Source organism: Physeter macrocephalus, chromosome 13, assembly GCF_002837175.3.
Source record: "Physeter macrocephalus isolate SW-GA chromosome 13, ASM283717v5, whole genome shotgun sequence".
NCBI classification, from domain to species: Eukaryota; Metazoa; Chordata; class Mammalia; order Artiodactyla; family Physeteridae; genus Physeter; species Physeter macrocephalus.
This window is the reverse complement of record NC_041226.1, coordinates 23658006-23675975: the sequence shown is the minus strand read 5'-3', so window position 1 is coordinate 23675975 and position 17970 is coordinate 23658006. Positions and strand designations below refer to the sequence as shown.

At 38.3% G+C, this 17970-nt stretch overlaps 1 protein-coding gene across 17 annotated transcripts in view; it reads right to left on the bottom strand.

Annotated features, from left to right (window-relative positions):
* Nucleotides 1-17970, bottom strand: part of CCDC122 (coiled-coil domain containing 122) — a 35589-nt gene extending 17619 nt beyond the window's left edge. For 2 of the 17 annotated variants that reach the window (XM_028497892.2, XM_028497899.2), the window contains exons 1-5: nucleotides 17844-17932; nucleotides 17565-17641; nucleotides 8542-8629; nucleotides 7911-8026; nucleotides 3966-4058 (exon numbers count right to left, since the gene is read on the bottom strand). In XM_028497892.2, coding sequence (XP_028353693.1) covers nucleotides 3966-4058; nucleotides 7911-8026; nucleotides 8542-8587 — 255 coding nt within the window. In that variant the 5' untranslated portion in view covers nucleotides 8588-8629; nucleotides 17565-17641; nucleotides 17844-17932. The other 15 variants (XM_024125906.3, XM_028497896.2, XM_028497895.2 and 12 more) reach the window with 15 other exon arrangements.

Below are 17970 nucleotides of genomic sequence, written 5' to 3'. Positions count from 1 at the left end.
ACTAAAGAAAAACTATATGATAAAAATGATAAAACCCTGAATTGAAAACACAAAAGATCTAGGTTCTAGTGTCCTTACTACTATTTACTAGTTGGGGTGATCAAACATAGCAAACTTAATTACCCTATTCAAACCTCACTGTCTTCACTTGGAAGATGAGTTTAAAGGTATATTTAGCTTTGCCTCTCTGAGGCATTTGGCATTTCTAACCAGCACCTCCTTTTTAAAACCTAGCAGCACTCTTCTCTGCTTCTCCTCAGATATCTCTGAGCATTGCTTTTCAATCTCGATGGTTCCTTCAAATACAGGTTTTCCTCAGGGTGCAGTCATCATAATTTCCTCCTCTCATTCTGTATACACTCCTTAGGTAATCTTATCCATACTTAGATCTTGAGATACATATATGCTAATGATTCGCAGAATATAAGTGGCTGTTAAGTCCTATACCCAGCTGCCACTGGCCATCTCAAATTCATCATGTCCAAAAATCAGACTAATCCTCCCCTCCCCGATCCCATCCTGCTCTCCCTTGTATCAGTCACTTATTGTCAGAACCACAAAACCTCGGTGACATATAACTAGTGTTTATTGCTCATGTGACGAGAAGCAACTGGGCTTGGCTAGGTGGTTCTGTTGACTTTGGTTGGATTTCCTCAAATGTCTGGAGGTTGGCTGGCTGTAAGATGATTTAGGTTGGCTTCAACTGGGCCAACCGGGGTGTCTGGGCTTTGCTTCACATGTATCTTATCCTCCAGTGGGCCAGGCCAGGCATGTCCTTCTCATGATGATAGCAGATGCAGAAGAATGGAAGCCCAATTATGGAACAACTTTTTCAAACTTCTGTTTGAATAACATCCTAACTGGTCACATGATCAAATCTCAGTGGAGGGGTAGAAAGTATGTCCACCCATTATGGGAAGGCATTATAATGATAAATGGCAAAGGGTGTGGATATACACGAGGATGAAGATTTGGGACTAAAAATGCAAATTACCACACCCCTATGTTCCCAAACTTAGTTAATGGTATTCCTTTGGGAGCCATATTTAATTCCTCCTTTCTCTTTATATTTAACTATTCATCAAATTCTGTAGATCCTCCCACCAATACAACTGTAGGCCTTTATTCTTTTTCTTCTATCCAGTATGGTCATCCTCTTTAAATGAATCTGTAATTTTGGGAGGGAAGCACTTCACTAAAAAGGCAGACCCAGCCTATCCTTTTCTTGGCAGAGACAAGAGAGGGAAGTACACTGAAAAATACATCTTGCTGATGAACTTCAATCTTTATCTCCAGCTCTAATATTTAAAATGCCCACTCGACAGTTCTATTTGGCTATCTAACAGATGTCTCAACTACACAGGTTCAGGAAAGAACTTTTAATTTGCACACCCAACATGTTCCTCTTCCAGCTTTCCTGATTTCAATAAACTGTACCACTTTCTACCTGGACACTTAAAAACCTAGTAGTACTTGATTCTTCCCTTAACCCCCACAACCTATTTACCAACAAATCTTGATGGTTGGGCCTCCAAAATATATAAAATCCCAGCTCACTTCTGACCAGTCTTTGTAGCATAGTCCAGCTTCCAACTGGTATCCCTGTTTCCATGCTTCCTCCTCTCCCCCAACTCGACTCCATTTTTCAGGCAGAAGAATCCTTTAAAAACATAAATCATATCATGCTACTTCCCTGCTCAAGATCCTCCAGTGGTTTTCCATTGCACTAATAATAAAATTCAAATTCTGTAATATGGCTTTTAAGGCCATACATGCTCTAATCCCTATCCACTTTGCCATCCCTCTTGTGTACTACTCTCCCCACTTCCAGCTTCCTTTTGTTTATGAAATATGCCTAGTTCCTTCTCTCCTAAGGGCATCTGTAATTGTTCCCTGCACCTTGGAATTCTCTATCCCTAGCTATTACCTGCTGGGGTCTTTGTCTTTCACAATTCAGCTTTATTATTACTCCTCAGAACAGTCTTCCCTGAATCAAAATATAAATTAACTACCCACCTTCCTCCCCATTATTCTCTACACATCATCCTATTGTATTTCCTTTGTAACACCTCAATCAATGGAATTACTTTATATCTTTATTGCTTGCCTGCCTTAACTAGAAAGTAAACTCCATGGGTGCAATAAACTTGTCTAACTTCTTTACCACCATCTTCCCTGTAGTTAAAATAGTACCTGGCACAAAGTAGGTGCTCTATAAATATTTAATAAATGAGTGAATGAGTGATGTACATGGAATGGTCAGGAAAGGGACACATGACCTGTCAACTAGATCAGGCTGTTGACCCTATTGATCAATATGGGGAGATGACATTTACACTAATTTGGTCATCATCTCTTCTCTTTCTTAGACTAACATAACTAATAGACGGTTGACTTTTCTCCCTGGCTTTATTCAATTCCTCCTCCAGTCCATTTCTACTCTTTCACTAGAATTGTATGTCTTCTTGTTGTTGTTGCTGTCTCCCCCTCCTCCTGCTTCTCTTCCTCTTCCTCCTCCTCCCTCTCCTTCCTTCTTCCTTCTTTTCTTCCTCTTTCTCATCTCCCTCCCCCTCTTCTCTTTCCTTCCTTTGTTAATAGATTTATTGAAATATAATTCATATAAATAAACTGCACATATTTAAACTTTACAATTTGACAAGTTTTGACTTACTTTTATGATCATGAGACTGTCAAAATTAAGACAGTGAACTTATCCATTACCCACATGTCCAAAAATCAGATATGTCCAAAAAAGTTTCCTCCTGATCCCTTGTGATCTATCCTTCCCTCCTCAGCTCTCTGTTTCCAGGCAAACATTCATCTGCTCTGTCACCAAAAATTAGTTTGCATTTTCAAGAATTTTATATGAAAAGAATCATAAAATGTATACAATTTTAGTCTCACTCCTTTCACTCCGCCAAATTAGAGACTCATCCATGTTGTCAGATATATCAGTAGCTCTTTTTTTTTTATTGCTGAGCAATATTTCTTGTATGAATATACCACACTTTGTTTACTCATTCATCTGGTAGACATTTGTGTTGTTCCTGGTTTTCCAGTGGGCATACACTTTTATTTCTCTTGGGTAAATGAATAGCTAGAAATTGAATGTATGGGTTATATGGTAGATATATTTTAAACTTTTAAGAAACTGTAAACTATTTTCTCAAATGGTACATCACTTACATTCCAAAATAATTGGGTCTGAGAATTCCAGTTCTTTTATATCTGCACCAGCACTTGGTATGGTCAGTCTTTTTAAATTTACCCATTCTAGTGGGTATAGAATGAAATCTCATTATGATTTCAATTTGTATTTCTTTAATAATTGATGATACTGAGTATCTTTTCATGTGCTTGTCTTTTGCAATATCTTTTTGCATGAAATGACCATTGAAATCTTTTGCCCATTTTTAAACTGGGTTGTTTGCCTTCTTGAATTGTAAGAGTTCTTTATATAGTACAAATAAATTCAAGTACATTATCAGGTATGTTTTCAAGTATTTTCTCCCAGTCTATGACAACCCAAATGCCCATAGGGCCCCAGCAGGTATACCTCACATTCATGTTCATAACAGTGCCTTTTGAATAGAAGTAAAAACGTTTTTTAATGAAGTCCAATTTTTAAAATTTTTGTGTACTATTTAAGAAACCTTTGCCAAACCCAGCATCACTAAGTTTTTCTCCTATATTTTCTTCTAGATACTTTGTAGTTTCAATTCTTGTATTTAGGCCTATGATCCATTTTGAGTTAATTTTCATATACAGTATGAGGTGAAAATTGAAGTTCACTTTTTTTGCATGTAGCTCTCCTCCCCCACTTGTTGAAAGATTATACTTTCTCTAATGAAGTTCCTTGGCACCTGTCTTAATCATCTCGGGCTTCTATTAGAAAAAAAAAACAAAATAAAAAACGGAAAAACACCATAGACTGGGTGGCATAAACAACAGACTTGATTTCTTACAACTCTGGAGGCTACGAAGTCCAAGATCGAGGTGCAGCAGATTTGGTTACTGGTGAGAGGCCTATTCCTGGCTTGCAGACAAACGCCTTTTTGCTGTGTCCTCAAATGGCAGAGGGGTAGGGGGAGGGAGAGAGAGAGAGAGAGAGAGAGAGAGGGAGAGAGAAAAGCTCTGGGGTCTCTTTCTCTTCCTATAATCCCATCATAGGGCCCCCACCCTCACAACCTCATCTAAACCTATTTACCTCCTAAAAGCCTCACTTCCAAATACCATCACATTGGAAGGAACACAAACATTCTGTCCATGAGAGCACCTCTGAAATCAATTGTTATGTGTGGGGCTATTTCTGGATACTACTCTGTTCTGTTCCATGGATCTAATGTCTATCTCTACGCCATGTTACACTGTCCTGATTACTGTACTCTATAATAAATCTCAAAGTCAGGTAATATTATGGGAGTTCCCTGGTGGCCTAGTGGTCAGGATTCTGGGCTCTCACTGCCAAGGGCCTGGGTTCAATCCCTGGTCGGAGAAGTGAGATCCTGCAAGCTGTGTGGCGCAGCCAAAAAAAAAAAACAAACAAAGTAATAGTAGAACTTCCAACACTGTTCTTCACAGTTGTTTCGGCTACTATAGGTTCTTTGCGTTTCCATAGGACTTTTAGAATCAGCCTGTCAATTTCTCTAAAAAATGCCTGCTGGGATTTTGATTGGAGCTGCTTTTAAACAATAGATAAAAGAGAAAGAACTCACATGTTAACAATACTGAATCTTATGATTCATGAAAATGGTATATCTCTCTATTTTGGTCCTTAATTTCTCTCAGCAGTGTTTCACAGTTTTCACTATACAGGTCTTACATATTGTCTTAGTCTGCTGGCGCTGCCATAACAAAATACCATAGACTTAGTGGCTAAAACAACAGAAATTTATTTCTCACAGTTCTGTAGGCTGGAAAGAGTGTCAGCATAGTCAGTCAGGTTCTGGTGAGAACTCTTACTGGCTTGCAGAGGGCCACCTTCTCACTGTGTCCTCACATGGCAGAAAGCAAGCTCTCTGGCGTCTCTTTTTATAAGGGCACTAATCCTACCACCAGGACCCCATTCTCATGACCTCATCTAAGCCTAATTACCTCCCAAAGACCTCACCTCCAAATACAATCACATTGGTGATTAAGGCTTCAACATATGAACTTTGGGGAGATACAAACATTCAGTCTATAACACAAAACTTTCACCAAATTTACCCCTAAGTATTTCATAGTTTTGATGTTACTGTAAATGATAATGCTTTAAAAATTTTAATTTCTGATAGTTTCTTTCAATATATGTAAATACAACTGATTTTTATAATTAATCTTATCTTGCAACCTTTCTAAACTCCTTTATTAGTCCTAATAGCTTTTTAAAATAATAGATTCCTTAGGATTTTCCAAAAATAATCATGCTATCTGTGAATAAAAACAGTTTTACTCCCTCCTTTCCAATCTGGATGCCTTTTATTTCTTTTTCTTGCAAGGAGTGGCTTGAATTATCAGTACCGTAGAATGAATAGAAGTGATGAGAAGACACATGCTTGCCTTATCCCTGATCTTAGGAGAGAAATATTCAGTCTCTCCCTATTAGGTATGCTGTTGGCTGTAGGATTTATGTAGATGCCCTTTTTTAGTTGGCTGGAGTTCTCTTCTATTCCTAATTTGCTGGAAGTTTTTATCTTAAATTGATGTTGGATTATAACAAGTATCTTTCATGCATCTAGAATTCTCTTTCTAAAATGTAAATTTAATCATTCACTCTTTTGCTTGAAGTCCATCAAAACCCTCCCATCATCTCTAGAATTAAGTTCAAGTTTTTTTATCATGCTATACATCTCTTGTTGCTTCTCAAAATACATTCTATGTTATTCCACAACCAAACTACTTATAGTTCTATGAATGTACCAATTTTATTTCAGGACTCTGTGAATTTTTTCAGGTTCTTTTTGTCTGGAATATCATCCTCCTCACCCCCTAACCCTCAAACCTATCCCAGACACCTAATCATTCAAGTGAACTCCAGATATTTTTTAAAACTCAACCGATCACTCCTCTTTCAGTGTTAAATCTGTGTTTATGCTTCTACTGTTGACACCACTTCCCTGCATGTAATTATTTGTTTACTTATTTGTCTCCCTCTTTAATAGATGGTGAGTAGTGTAAGAGTGAGGACAATATTCAGCAAAATGCTTAATAGAAATTAGGCCTTCAACATAAGTGAAATAACACCTGTAAAACTCTTTGAAGATTGATAATTTTTATAGAAAATTTCTTTATAGAAATCTAAGACATTATTATCTTTGTATTATATGCTATTCTCAACATGTATTCTTTTCTGAAAGTGACTAATGCAATGCAAATACTTATAAGAAATCTATATTACCACAACGGTATAATTATTATCATCATATCTCTGTTGATGCATTAATACCTAAAACCATTATCAAAATTTGGTCCCATACTGCCTACCAGGGCCCCAGCAAGGATATCTCTTTACATAATGTTTACAAGTATTATTTCATTTAATTGTCATGAAAACCTTACAGGCAGATCTTATTATTATCTCCATTTTACAAATGAGAAAACAGAAGCATGGAGAGATTAAACCATGGAACTGGAAGTAGCAAATCTCTTCTTTCAAACTAGGCAGTTCAGCTCTAGAGCAGCAGTCCCCAACCTTTTTGGCACCAGGGACAGGTTTCATGGAAGACAGTTTTTCCTCGGCCTAGGGTGGGGGACTGGGGGGAGATGGTGTCGGGATGATTCAAGCGCATCACATTTATTGTGCACTTTATTTCTATTATTATTACATTGTGATATATAATGAAATAATTATACAACTCACCATAATGCAGAATCAGTGGGAGCCCTGAGCTTGTTTTCACTTGTCACTCACTGATAGGGTTTTGATATGAATCTGCAAGCAACTGATTTATTATGGTCTCTGTGCAGTCAAACCTTTCTGCTGATGATAATCTGTATTTGCAGCCGCTCCCCAGTGCTAGCATCACTGTCTCAGCTCCACCTCAGATCATCAGGCATTAGATTCTCATAAGGAGTGCACAACCTAGAGCCCTCGCATGCGCAGCTCACAGTAGGGTTTGCGCTCCTATGGGAATCTAATGCCACCACTGATCTGACAGGAGGCAGAGCGGTAATGTGAGCAATGGGGAGCGGCTGTAAATACAGATGAAGCTTCGCTCGTTCGTCTGCTGCTCACCTCCTGCTGTGTGGCCCAGTTCCTAACAGGCCACAGATTGGTACCTGTCCGTGGCCCAGGGGCTGAGGACCCCTGCTCTAGAGCATATTCTTTTCATTTCTATGTTATATTTAATAAAAAAACCTTTAAAAATTAAATACACTGTTTTCATTTTTGCTCCTTTAGCTATATTAACAGAGAACAGTTACGTCTAATTATGCTGAATACAAAAACAAGTATGGCTTCCAGATGCCTGTGGTGGAATTATGAACATATTTTGAAATTTAAGGAACACAGAAGTGTTCCTTATCTACCTGAAATGTTCACTGGAAACTAGTAATTCATGAGCCATAGCTTTAAGAACACAGGCTTAAAAACTTAACCTTCCTTCAATTCAGAATTTTAGGAAAAACTATCAAATAGAGTGAATTTAAAATAATTCTATGTGACATTTTTTTATGCTTATTTATAGTCACAGTGACATTGTTGAATGTTTGCACACTGGATGTGTAAAATGTTCCATGAAACTGGAATACTCATGTAGACTTTACTTAGGGATACCAGAATAATTTAGAAGGTGTAAATATGAAAAACAGACATTTTAAGTTGCCTCCTCAGAGTTATTAAGTTATGCTTAATAACTTCCCTGTTACAAATTTAATATAGTTTTGAAGAACATAAAGACTCATTTAAAAGACTGTGTGAAATAGGTTACCTGCAAATGGAACAGAACTTTTTTGTTTTTTTCTATTTCTGATGTTTGTGATTGTTGTTGCTGTGCAACTTGCTCGACAGCATCAGTTAATGAAGATGTGTCTTGTTTAGCCAGAGCTAGACAAAATAAAGTACATAATAAAAATCTAAATGCAAACATTCTAAGAAACATGTTTCTTCACTCAAAGTCATGAAAATTGTTATGTTTTCTCAAAAATAAACTAAATTTAGGGTTGGTACTCTTCCTTTGTGACTATAAACAAAACCAAAATCACAGGCCATAAAACTAGACAATTCAAAGTCACCTACTGCAATATTATACCTGTTACTTTTTGGAACAGTATAAATATTTTGATTGTCCTAAAAATTTTTATCTAGACCATTTGCACATATACTATAGTTATAGTGGTACCATAACCATTTCTCAATTGCAGTTGATGAATTTTCATTATAGGCCTGCATTTTCAGGTTGTTATACTTTTTCTAAACATTCTAGAAGTTTCCTCCTGGTAAACTTTAACAGCTTCCCTCTATTCTAATTTGCTACTAATTTTAACACAATTATCCTATCATACTACTTTTTTGTTACTGCTCATCTTTTAGTTGTATATTTCTGAAGATAGCTTCATTACCTTCTTCAGGAACTCCTTGACTCTTCCTTTCTTTGTTGCCTGACATTCTTGTGTCTCTTTTCCCCTTTTTAGTTCACCTTCTTTACTCCTACAAAATAATCAGTGTAGATAATCTTTCACTTTTTTTTTTCCATCATGTATTAGTGATCCTGAAAGTAAATTGTCAAATATCTCACAAGGATGACAATGACATTCGTCATCAGTTCCAAGAAGTAAAATACAATGATTGAGTGAGAGATTTGGGGAAAAAAGTAGAACTGTTTTTCCATCTTCGTTGTCCTGCTTTTCAGCTGTTATGACCCTGAGAAGTTTCTTAATTTCTTTGTTCATCAGTGTCCTCATCTGTAAAACCTCATAGGACTGTTGTAATAATTAATGTATGTAACGTGCTTAGCACAGTAACTGACATAGAGTGAGTAACTAATTATTCTGGATTAGTAGCTAGTACCTCTAGAACTATTATGAAATGGATTCTAAAACTATAACCAGAATCTGTGAAAAACAGTGCCAAGAGGAATTAGCAACTTCTGTCACGGGTATAGGATGAAGGGAATATGGCACTCCTGTGTAAGGCCAGGGTAAGCCTTACGCAAGTTTAAAATCACCATTCAATCTCTTCTATACGTAGGAGAAACTGATGAGATGAAGGGGTAGATTTTTTTCTCCCCTGAAAGATGGAGAGAAAGAGTTCTTTCCTGTACCAGCGCAACAAATGAATGCTGAGTTGGCAGAGTTAAAGGCATTACCAGTCTTTGGAAAAAGAGTATCTGATTTTGCCCGTCCATTCCTATACGAAAGAAATACAATTTTGCATGATTAATAAAAGGAATGTAGTGTTCCTGCTTAACATTTGAACATATGGATTTTTCTTTTTAGATGACATCCTTTTAAAAACATCTTCTCCCTAAAACCACCTAGTTTCTCTGAAGTTCATGCCATCATGAGCTTCAGATGAGTAAAGTAAGAAAAAGTAAAAAGTAAAGTAAGCTTTACTCTTCCTTTTTGTTATCCGTCGACTTCTAAATCTCTACCCTTCACTCCTAGATTATAGTATCTGACTTACTGTGTCTCTATTACTACTTTTTAAAATATTTCTTTGGAATTTCAACGTCCACACAGGTGGTACTTTTAATACCCTGACTTCTCAGTTCTTTGATGTTTTTCCTTATCCATCCTCCCCAGCCACCCACAGAGTATCACTACACCTCATCCATAATCTCAGATTCAAACACTTATTTTTCAGCTCAGCCCTCCTAGTATTTTGACTGTAAGAGCTGTTCAACCACATTGACTCTTCTACCTTTTCATGGTCCCTTAGCCTTTCATGTGCTCACATCACTTACCCAGTTTAGATTACTTTGCATTCAACCTCACTTTTTTTGTACCGCTCTCTCCCTGTCCTACTTCCCTGGAAAAATTCCAACCAGTTGCTTTGCTTACATACTACTAGCTGAATACGCCTCAAGAAAAGCACACACCTGTGCTGTGGTCTCACTTAAAATTCAAGACACTTTATGTTAGGTGGGCCCTTGATGCTAGGCCCCTAGGATTCATCAAGTTTCATGGATGATTATTTCACTCCTTCTTCTCTGTCTTTAAACCTCCCACATCTCTTTTCCCCTCCTCTTTCAGTTGATAACCCACCTTCTTATTTAACTGAGATAGTAGGAAAATATCAGAGACGGTGGTAAATCACCCCATCTACCAGTCTTCCTGGACCTATACCTATATACTAGTCTATTCTTTTCTTGCAGTGAATAAAGTGTACTTGCTCTGACCTAGGGCCAATCCTCTACTTCTGTACCCCTTCCTCTCCTACTCAAGGACATTGATCCTTCAAACGTCCCATCAATATAATTTCCTCCTTTATTTGGTCAAACATATTATCCTGGACAGCCTATCGTATAATCATCAACAACAATAACCACTTCTGCTTGACACTTTAATCCTTTCAGCTATTGACCCCTTTCTTTGCTCTCCTTTATAGCCAAGATCCTTGCTGTCTACTTCCTCTCCACCTATTCTTCTTGAACCCACCAGAATTAATCATTTACAACTCTCAAGTTCTTATCAAGGTATCTATGACATCCACATTGCCACTTCAATAGCAAGTTTGGTCCTCATTTTCCTTAACGTATCCATGTCATTTGACACATTTGATCATGCCCTCCTCCTTGAAACAACATACTTCTTGGTTTCCTTTGCTGGCTCCTCCTCACCTTTCTCATTTATGTTAGAGTGCCCTAGCACTCAGTCCTCAGGCCTCTTCTTTTCTCTAAACTTACTCTGCAGGTAATGCCATCCAGTTCTATGGCTTTAAACTCCCCTTATAGGCTCACAACTCCCAAATTCATATCCCTAACCTGACATCCCTCTTGAGCTCCAGACTCATAAACAATTTCCTACCTGATATTTCCACTTGAATTTCTTACAGGCATTTCAACTTACTATGTTCCAAACCGAACTCTTTATGTCTCTGTCCACTCCATCACTACCCCTAAACCTGCTCCTTCATGGTCTTCTCCATCCCAGTAAATTATAAGTTCATTTTTCTTATGCACACTCAAAACTCTAGAACATTAGCAGGGAGGTATCTAGAATGGTATAGAGCCCAAGGCAATTTAATCAGCCTTGCCCAAGATAATAATAAATGAGAGCTCATTGTTGATGTTCCATAGACCCTTTGGGAAATCATTTGAGATATTCCCCAAGTATGTGGCCCAAGACTGCTGCCCCAATTGTTTTACCCAATAGACAAATAAGAATCTTGACTCTTTTCTTTCTCTTACATGCTGCACGCAATTCTTTTGGCAAAACTCACTGGTTCCACCTTTAAATTATATTGGAATCCAACCACTCCTTACCTCTTCCAAATACTATCTTAGCTAAGAAGGCTTCCCTGATAATCCCTCTAAAACATGACCTTCATCCCCTATTTCCTTACCCTGCCTCATTTTTCTTAACAGCATTTATCACTTTTATCATTTTTCTTTTTTTATTTCCTTTTACTAATGTAAGCTCCACGAGGGAAGAGACCTAGAACAGTGCCTGGAACATAACAGGTGTCTAACTATAGTCTATCTCCACTTCAATTGACCCTGTTCTACTGACAGAATAATGCTTCTGAAACACTGTTCTGATCACATCAAATAGCAACCAATCTTTCAACTCCACCTTAGATGCATCTTCTTTAAGAAGTTTTTCTTGATCTTTCTGGGTAGATATGCTCTCTCTCTCTCTCTTTTTAGCACAATTGTTTCTATATCTCTATTATACCAAGATAGATAACAGTCTAGGTCTCAGGCTAAGATAGGGCTAATCTTGAATCTAGGTTGTGCCACTTACTAGTTTATTAGGTAAATTCTCTCCAACCTGAGCCTCAGATTCCTTGTCAATAATAGTACCTTCCTCATTAGATTTTTTGTGAGGATGAAGTGAAATAATGAATATAAAGCATTTAGCAAATTCCTGCCACTCAACAATTTATATTCCTACTGTTTATATTATTTTATACTATATTTCTCTATTAGACTATAAGCTCCAGGAAGTCTTACTCATTTTTGTATTCTTTAAAGTATTTGATGAAGAAACCAAAAAAAAATATTAAGAAAATTAGATTTATACAATAAAAAATAAAGTAACTGGTACTTCTTGATATCTATTTCTGAAGCAGCATAAATTGAAGAACTCTTGGATGATATTTATTTAAACCAGCTATTCATGAAAGGATATCTGGTTTAAAATTGAGGAAGTTTTCATTTTTTCTGGATCTCTACTGTAGAATGGACAAAAAATAAAAATGAAAACAAACTACTGCCATCTACTGATAATTCATTACAATTGCATAAATCAATAAAAACAGGAGTTTAGAGACTAGACAGTATTAGTTATTCTTTCATTCAAACCACGTATGTCGGTACATATTATATACAAAGCATTGTGGGAAATATAAATATGAATTAAGTGACTGATTTAAAAAAAAACACCTCATAATACCTACAGTATTTGATAGTAAATATCCAAATATTACTTATAAAAAATCATTTAGGCAAAACACTCTCAACTAAAAAAGTAGCTTTACAGAAAACAATGCAATGGAAATACTATAAACCACCATGTTCTATATTAACTATAGCCAACATTTACTAATTACCATAAGTACCTTCACATAGATTATCTGTTTTATCCTTCAGAGCAATCCTATAAGCTAGACATGATTTTTACCTGTATTTTGTAAATGAGGACTAAGACTTCAAGAAATAAGGAAATTCGCCAAAGGTCATACATCCAAGCAGGAAGGATGAAATTTGAAGCAATTAGGATCCAAATTAACATTATTAGGTATTTAGTATGTACTAAAGCATTGTGATGAGCATGATTTTTGTGCACCATCTCATCTGAATTCAAGAGGCGAGTGCCTGTAATTGGCCCTTGGGAGGAGATTTTTAAAAGGTCATGGTTTGAGTTTTTGGAAACTCATCGTCTGGTACCTCCCTTCAAGTTAATGAGCAAAATAAAGCAAGGCTGTCAAACTCCCCTAGGGTTTTGAGAGCTTCTGGGTTAAAAGAATCAAGATGAGGCAACTGTCCATCCATGTGTGCCCATGTCACATAAGCACCATTTTTCATCCTGAATGGAAAAAGCTGCTTATGCGGACCTGCCAGGCAGTTTAAGTAGTTTATAATTACCTCCTACCCCCTTTAGAACATACATTTTATTAGAAAACAAGGAAAGAAAAATTACTTAGTTAATTTTCACATAAGTGTGAAATTGCTTTTGTTTTTGTTTTCCAAGTGGGAGGGGGAGTTTAATATCTGAAGCTGATGTTTAACTGAGGAAGCTAAAAAAACTGACCTGGGGAAGACAGAAAAGTTTTCCTGGAATTGAGAGTTTAAAATTATGTCTATATTTGTCATAAGCATGATGGAATCAGTTCTGGATGGTTCAATTCCAACAATAAATTAAAGAGGAATCATGGGGAAAATGTAACAAACTGCACAAATGATTAAGAATCAATAATACATACTTCAGGTAAAAAAGAGGACAAGTCTTTCCAACCACATGTTTTCAAGAGAAGTTACATCATCAGAGTTATCCAAAAAGAATAAATTAATTGAATCATTAAAAATGTATTGCATACCTATTATATACTAGAGTCTTAGAATCTGCTGAAACTAGGGACTTTTCTATTCCCTGGCTAGGTAATGAGATTAAAGTTTCAGGATGCTGAAAACAGAAAGAAACCAGAGGATTGGTACTGTTCCTTAACTTGCTGTCAAAGACAATTTAGAGAACAGTCAGATACTACTCATTGATAGCTTTAAGCCAAAGGTGGGATTTCTCTGAATGTACAGATAGTACCGGACTACAAAAACATCTCGTTTTGGGGTGTAGACATACAAGGGTTGGTCTGCAGCTCAAATCTAAGTTTTAAGGGATGCCCAGGCAACTGTTTGAAAAAGAAATTATAGGTCTTTGGTGAAATCCAGTCATAACCTCCCTGCTTGTCTCATTCAGGACAGTAAGGGGAAAAGTCTTTTATTTTTACTCTGTAAACAAGTAAACATGATTTCTAAACCAAAAGGAGCTCGTAGCAGGTTGAATTGTGGTCCCCCAGACAGATGTCTGTGTCCTCACCCCTAGAAACTGTGAATATGAGCTTATTTGGAAAAAAGGATGTTTGCTGGTGTAATTAAGTTAAAGACCTCGAGACGAGATCATCCTGGATTTAGGGTGGACCCTAAATTCAGTGACAGGTGAGAGGCTGAGCATGCAAACAAACAGTGACTAGGCCATATATAAAAACAGGACTCTGACCCACAACCTGCAGCAACCAACCCAGGAAACCATCCATCATCTACAGTAAGCAGCTAGCCTGCCATCTGAAGTCAGACCACTATCTCTAATAACAATTCAGGAGCCAAACATTAACCCCTGTAACAAATGGCCCCAAAATGGCCAGTGCTGGATTAATAAATAACAGTTTCCCTAGTTTTTGTCCCTACCTCCAACTTAGGACCAACCAGAGAAAGCCAAATATGCACCCCTAACCAATCACACAGGATGCGCAACTTCTAGTGAGCCCACCTACAGCTTCCCCAGGCCAACAGCCTGCAATCAGGGCATACTTGAAGATTTCCCTTTTTTCCACTATAAGCTTTCCCACCCCTCTGCCTGCCTTTGAGTCTCTGCCAAAACACAAGTAATGTGGCTGACTCCCTTATTCTAGCAAGCTCTGAATAAATAGCCTCTGCTTACTCTATGATTGGCCTTTTCTTTATTTCCACTCAGGTGTCTTTATGTGAGAAAGGTACAGGGAGATTTGAGACTCAGACACACAGGAAAGTAGACCATGTGAGGATAGAGGCATAGAGCCCCAAGTCATGCACCCCAATGCAAGGAACACCTGGAGCCAACAGAAGCTGGAAGAGGCAAGGAAAGCTTTGAAGGAAGCACGGTCCTGACACACCTTGATTTAAGACTTCTGCCTCCATAACTATAAGACAACACATTTTTGTTGTTTTAAGCCATCCAGTTTGTGGTCATTTGTTATGGAAAACTTAGGAAACTAACATAATCTTTTAACAAGGAAATTTGCATGTTACATGTCCTTCTCTGGAAGGACACATAAACCCTAGTGTGAATGGTTTAAAGACAACTGTTCCCAGTTTTATTCTAATTGTTTTCATGATAAGGATTTACAGGGTGATTAAGAATGTCTGGGGATTTCCCCAATGGTTCCCCTCAACAGCCAGGCACTCTCTCTGCCCCCAAAATGCTCTAAGTCTCTATGGGGGAAATAGATGCAAAGTCAAAGAATGAAAATGTAGAGGAACAGGAGGTGTTCTCTTAGTCTACCTACACTTAACCTCTAACCAATTAACTCATTTTGTTTCCTTTTAAATCATAAGCTGCTAATTCCCACATCATGCTGAATGCGCATGCTGAATGCTAAAGGGTTAGAAAGCTACTCTCCAGTGAGTCTGACCACTTCTGCTCCTACCAGTGGAACTGTACATCTGACAATGTCACTTGTGTTTGTTCCTGAACCTGTTTATGCCAGTTGTACTCGTCACTGTGCTTTCATAATTTAATTAAATATTATGTAAACCAATGAAATAGTGTGGAAATAAAGTTTGTTGTTTCTTTAAAAGCTATGTTTAATATTTTGGAAAGATCCAATTAAGGTGAGTTGTTTGAATGTGTGAGATAACTATAAATGATTATAAAGAAGAAATCTGCACTCAGCTTCACAAGTGTCTCTAGGTTATTTTTTTTTTTAAAGGAACCGAATCTTGGGAAAGCTTAGCTGATGGTTGAGAAGTGTAGTTTATGGAAGAGATATGATGCAGAACTCTAATCAGGAGGCCATGTGCAAAGAAAAGGCCTGGACTTTCTCAACAGATTGGCAAACAAGCATATAGTTGTTTTAGGTTAAAAAATGTTTAAGGTATTATGGTATACTTTTTCATAACTCTCTGGTTTAACTGACTTTCCTTTGAAACAGTTTTATTTAGATATAATTTATATACTACCATGTTCATCTTTATGAGGTATACAATTTAATGTTTAATTGACTTTTTCAATGTACTGCTTGGTAATGGATACAGATTCCATCTATGAGAGAGCTTCTCCTATACAAACAAAATGCTAAAAGAAGCAGTTAATTCTGCTTAGCGAGGGGATGGGGATTCAAGGTGATGTTTGAGCTTGAAGGGTCTTGAACAACTAACAGCTAAAAAAAGCATATAAAGAGAAGAGTGTTCTAAGCAGAAGGGATAGCTTATGCAAAGGATGAAATCATATGGTGTTCCAAGGAACAGCCTTTAGTTTGAGTGGCTTGGGAATAGGGAAGTTGTTTTTTCAAATCTAATTATGCATCTGAATCATCTGTAGAGATTAAAACAAAACAAAAAGCAAGGCAAAACAGGCTGAGACTTGACTCCCTGAGTTTCTGATTCAAATGTGTATCTGGAGGTGGTGGAGGGGGGAGCTCCCTGGATTTATATTTTTTAAAGTTCTACTTGTAGTTGTCAGGTGTAGCCAGGATTGAGAGCCACTGGAGTGGGGGGAATAGAGATGAGGTAAGAGAGTGCTAGGAGATGAGGCCACAGCCCAGTACCAGATGGTGAAAGGAAATGGTATATAAATACAATATAACGGCAAACTTTCTCTTCCCTGACAGAGTCCCTATTCTGAAATATTTTTTTTTGAAATTTTTTTTTAACTTTTTTTTACTGTTACCGTTGCATGACAGAAAATGAATTCCCACCATTGTCTATAAAAACAGAGATAAATGTTTTCACCCAGCTTTGTAACTAAAGACCTCTATTTTGCTTACAGTAATATTTAACATAGAGCAAGCTCAGGGCGGAATGGATCAGGTGCACCACACAGCACTCAGTGCTCTCAATAAATGTCCAGCCAAAATGATGAAAGTACAATTTTTGACAGAAACATCTGCCAGATACTGAACAGTGGGTTCCTATTCTGAGTTGGTGACGCCATAGAATAGCGGCACCTGCCCACTTCAGGTGCTCTTCTAAACTCCCAGATGGCTGAGATTCTTTCTCTCAGGGACAGGTTCTGCAGCATTTATCGTCTGAGCGACTGTCAGAAGAAAGGGACCCCCTCCTTCCGTCATAACCAGTTCCACAGGAAGCATCCTTTCTCCTACTCTTTGAAGGTTGGAGATATTTCCCCTTGGCCAGAGCGTCTGCCTTCCATATACGTAGGAGCTGTTCAATATTTTTAAATAAATGAATGTTATGCTCTTTCAGGGCAGAGAAAGGATGCTAATTTACATCTTTATCACAACTCTAAGGGTCAGTGCCTTCTAATTTTCTACTCCTGGCGCGTATTTTTCAAAGGGCACCTAGGACCTCCGTTTATCCACACACGTGCAGGAGCTGTAAAGTTTAGTCAGCAAGTTAGGCAGAATCAGCAAAAAGGCAAAGGAGGGGTTCAGGGGTTCAACTCGTTTCTGGAAACAAAGCAAAACCGTTAAAAAAAAAAAAGTCTACCTCAGAAAGCACGTTACTTGAACTTGGATGGGACAGAGTGCCAAGTGCTAACGCAAGGAGGTTCTCAGGCCTGGGCTCTGGGGAGGAAATCGAGTGTCCCGACCGCGCTGCCAGGCCGGCGATTCGTTGTGGCCGGACTGGGAGCGCGGACGCCGGGAAAGGGTTTCATCGCCCCCGGGCGGGGGGAGGCGGTCATTGACCCGAGGCCGCTCGGCCGCGCGCCCCGTCGGGAGGCCCGCCCCGCTCCCTCGCGCCCCGCCCAGCCACCGGCCCGCGGACCCGCCTGACTCCGGTCACTCGGTCGGTCCGCCGCGCCGGTTCCCGTTCTTCCTCCTGGCGCCGGGCGGCGGGTGCGGGCTGGCGCCCTCCTGACCCGGAAGTGCTAACGGTTCCCTGCGGTTGGGCG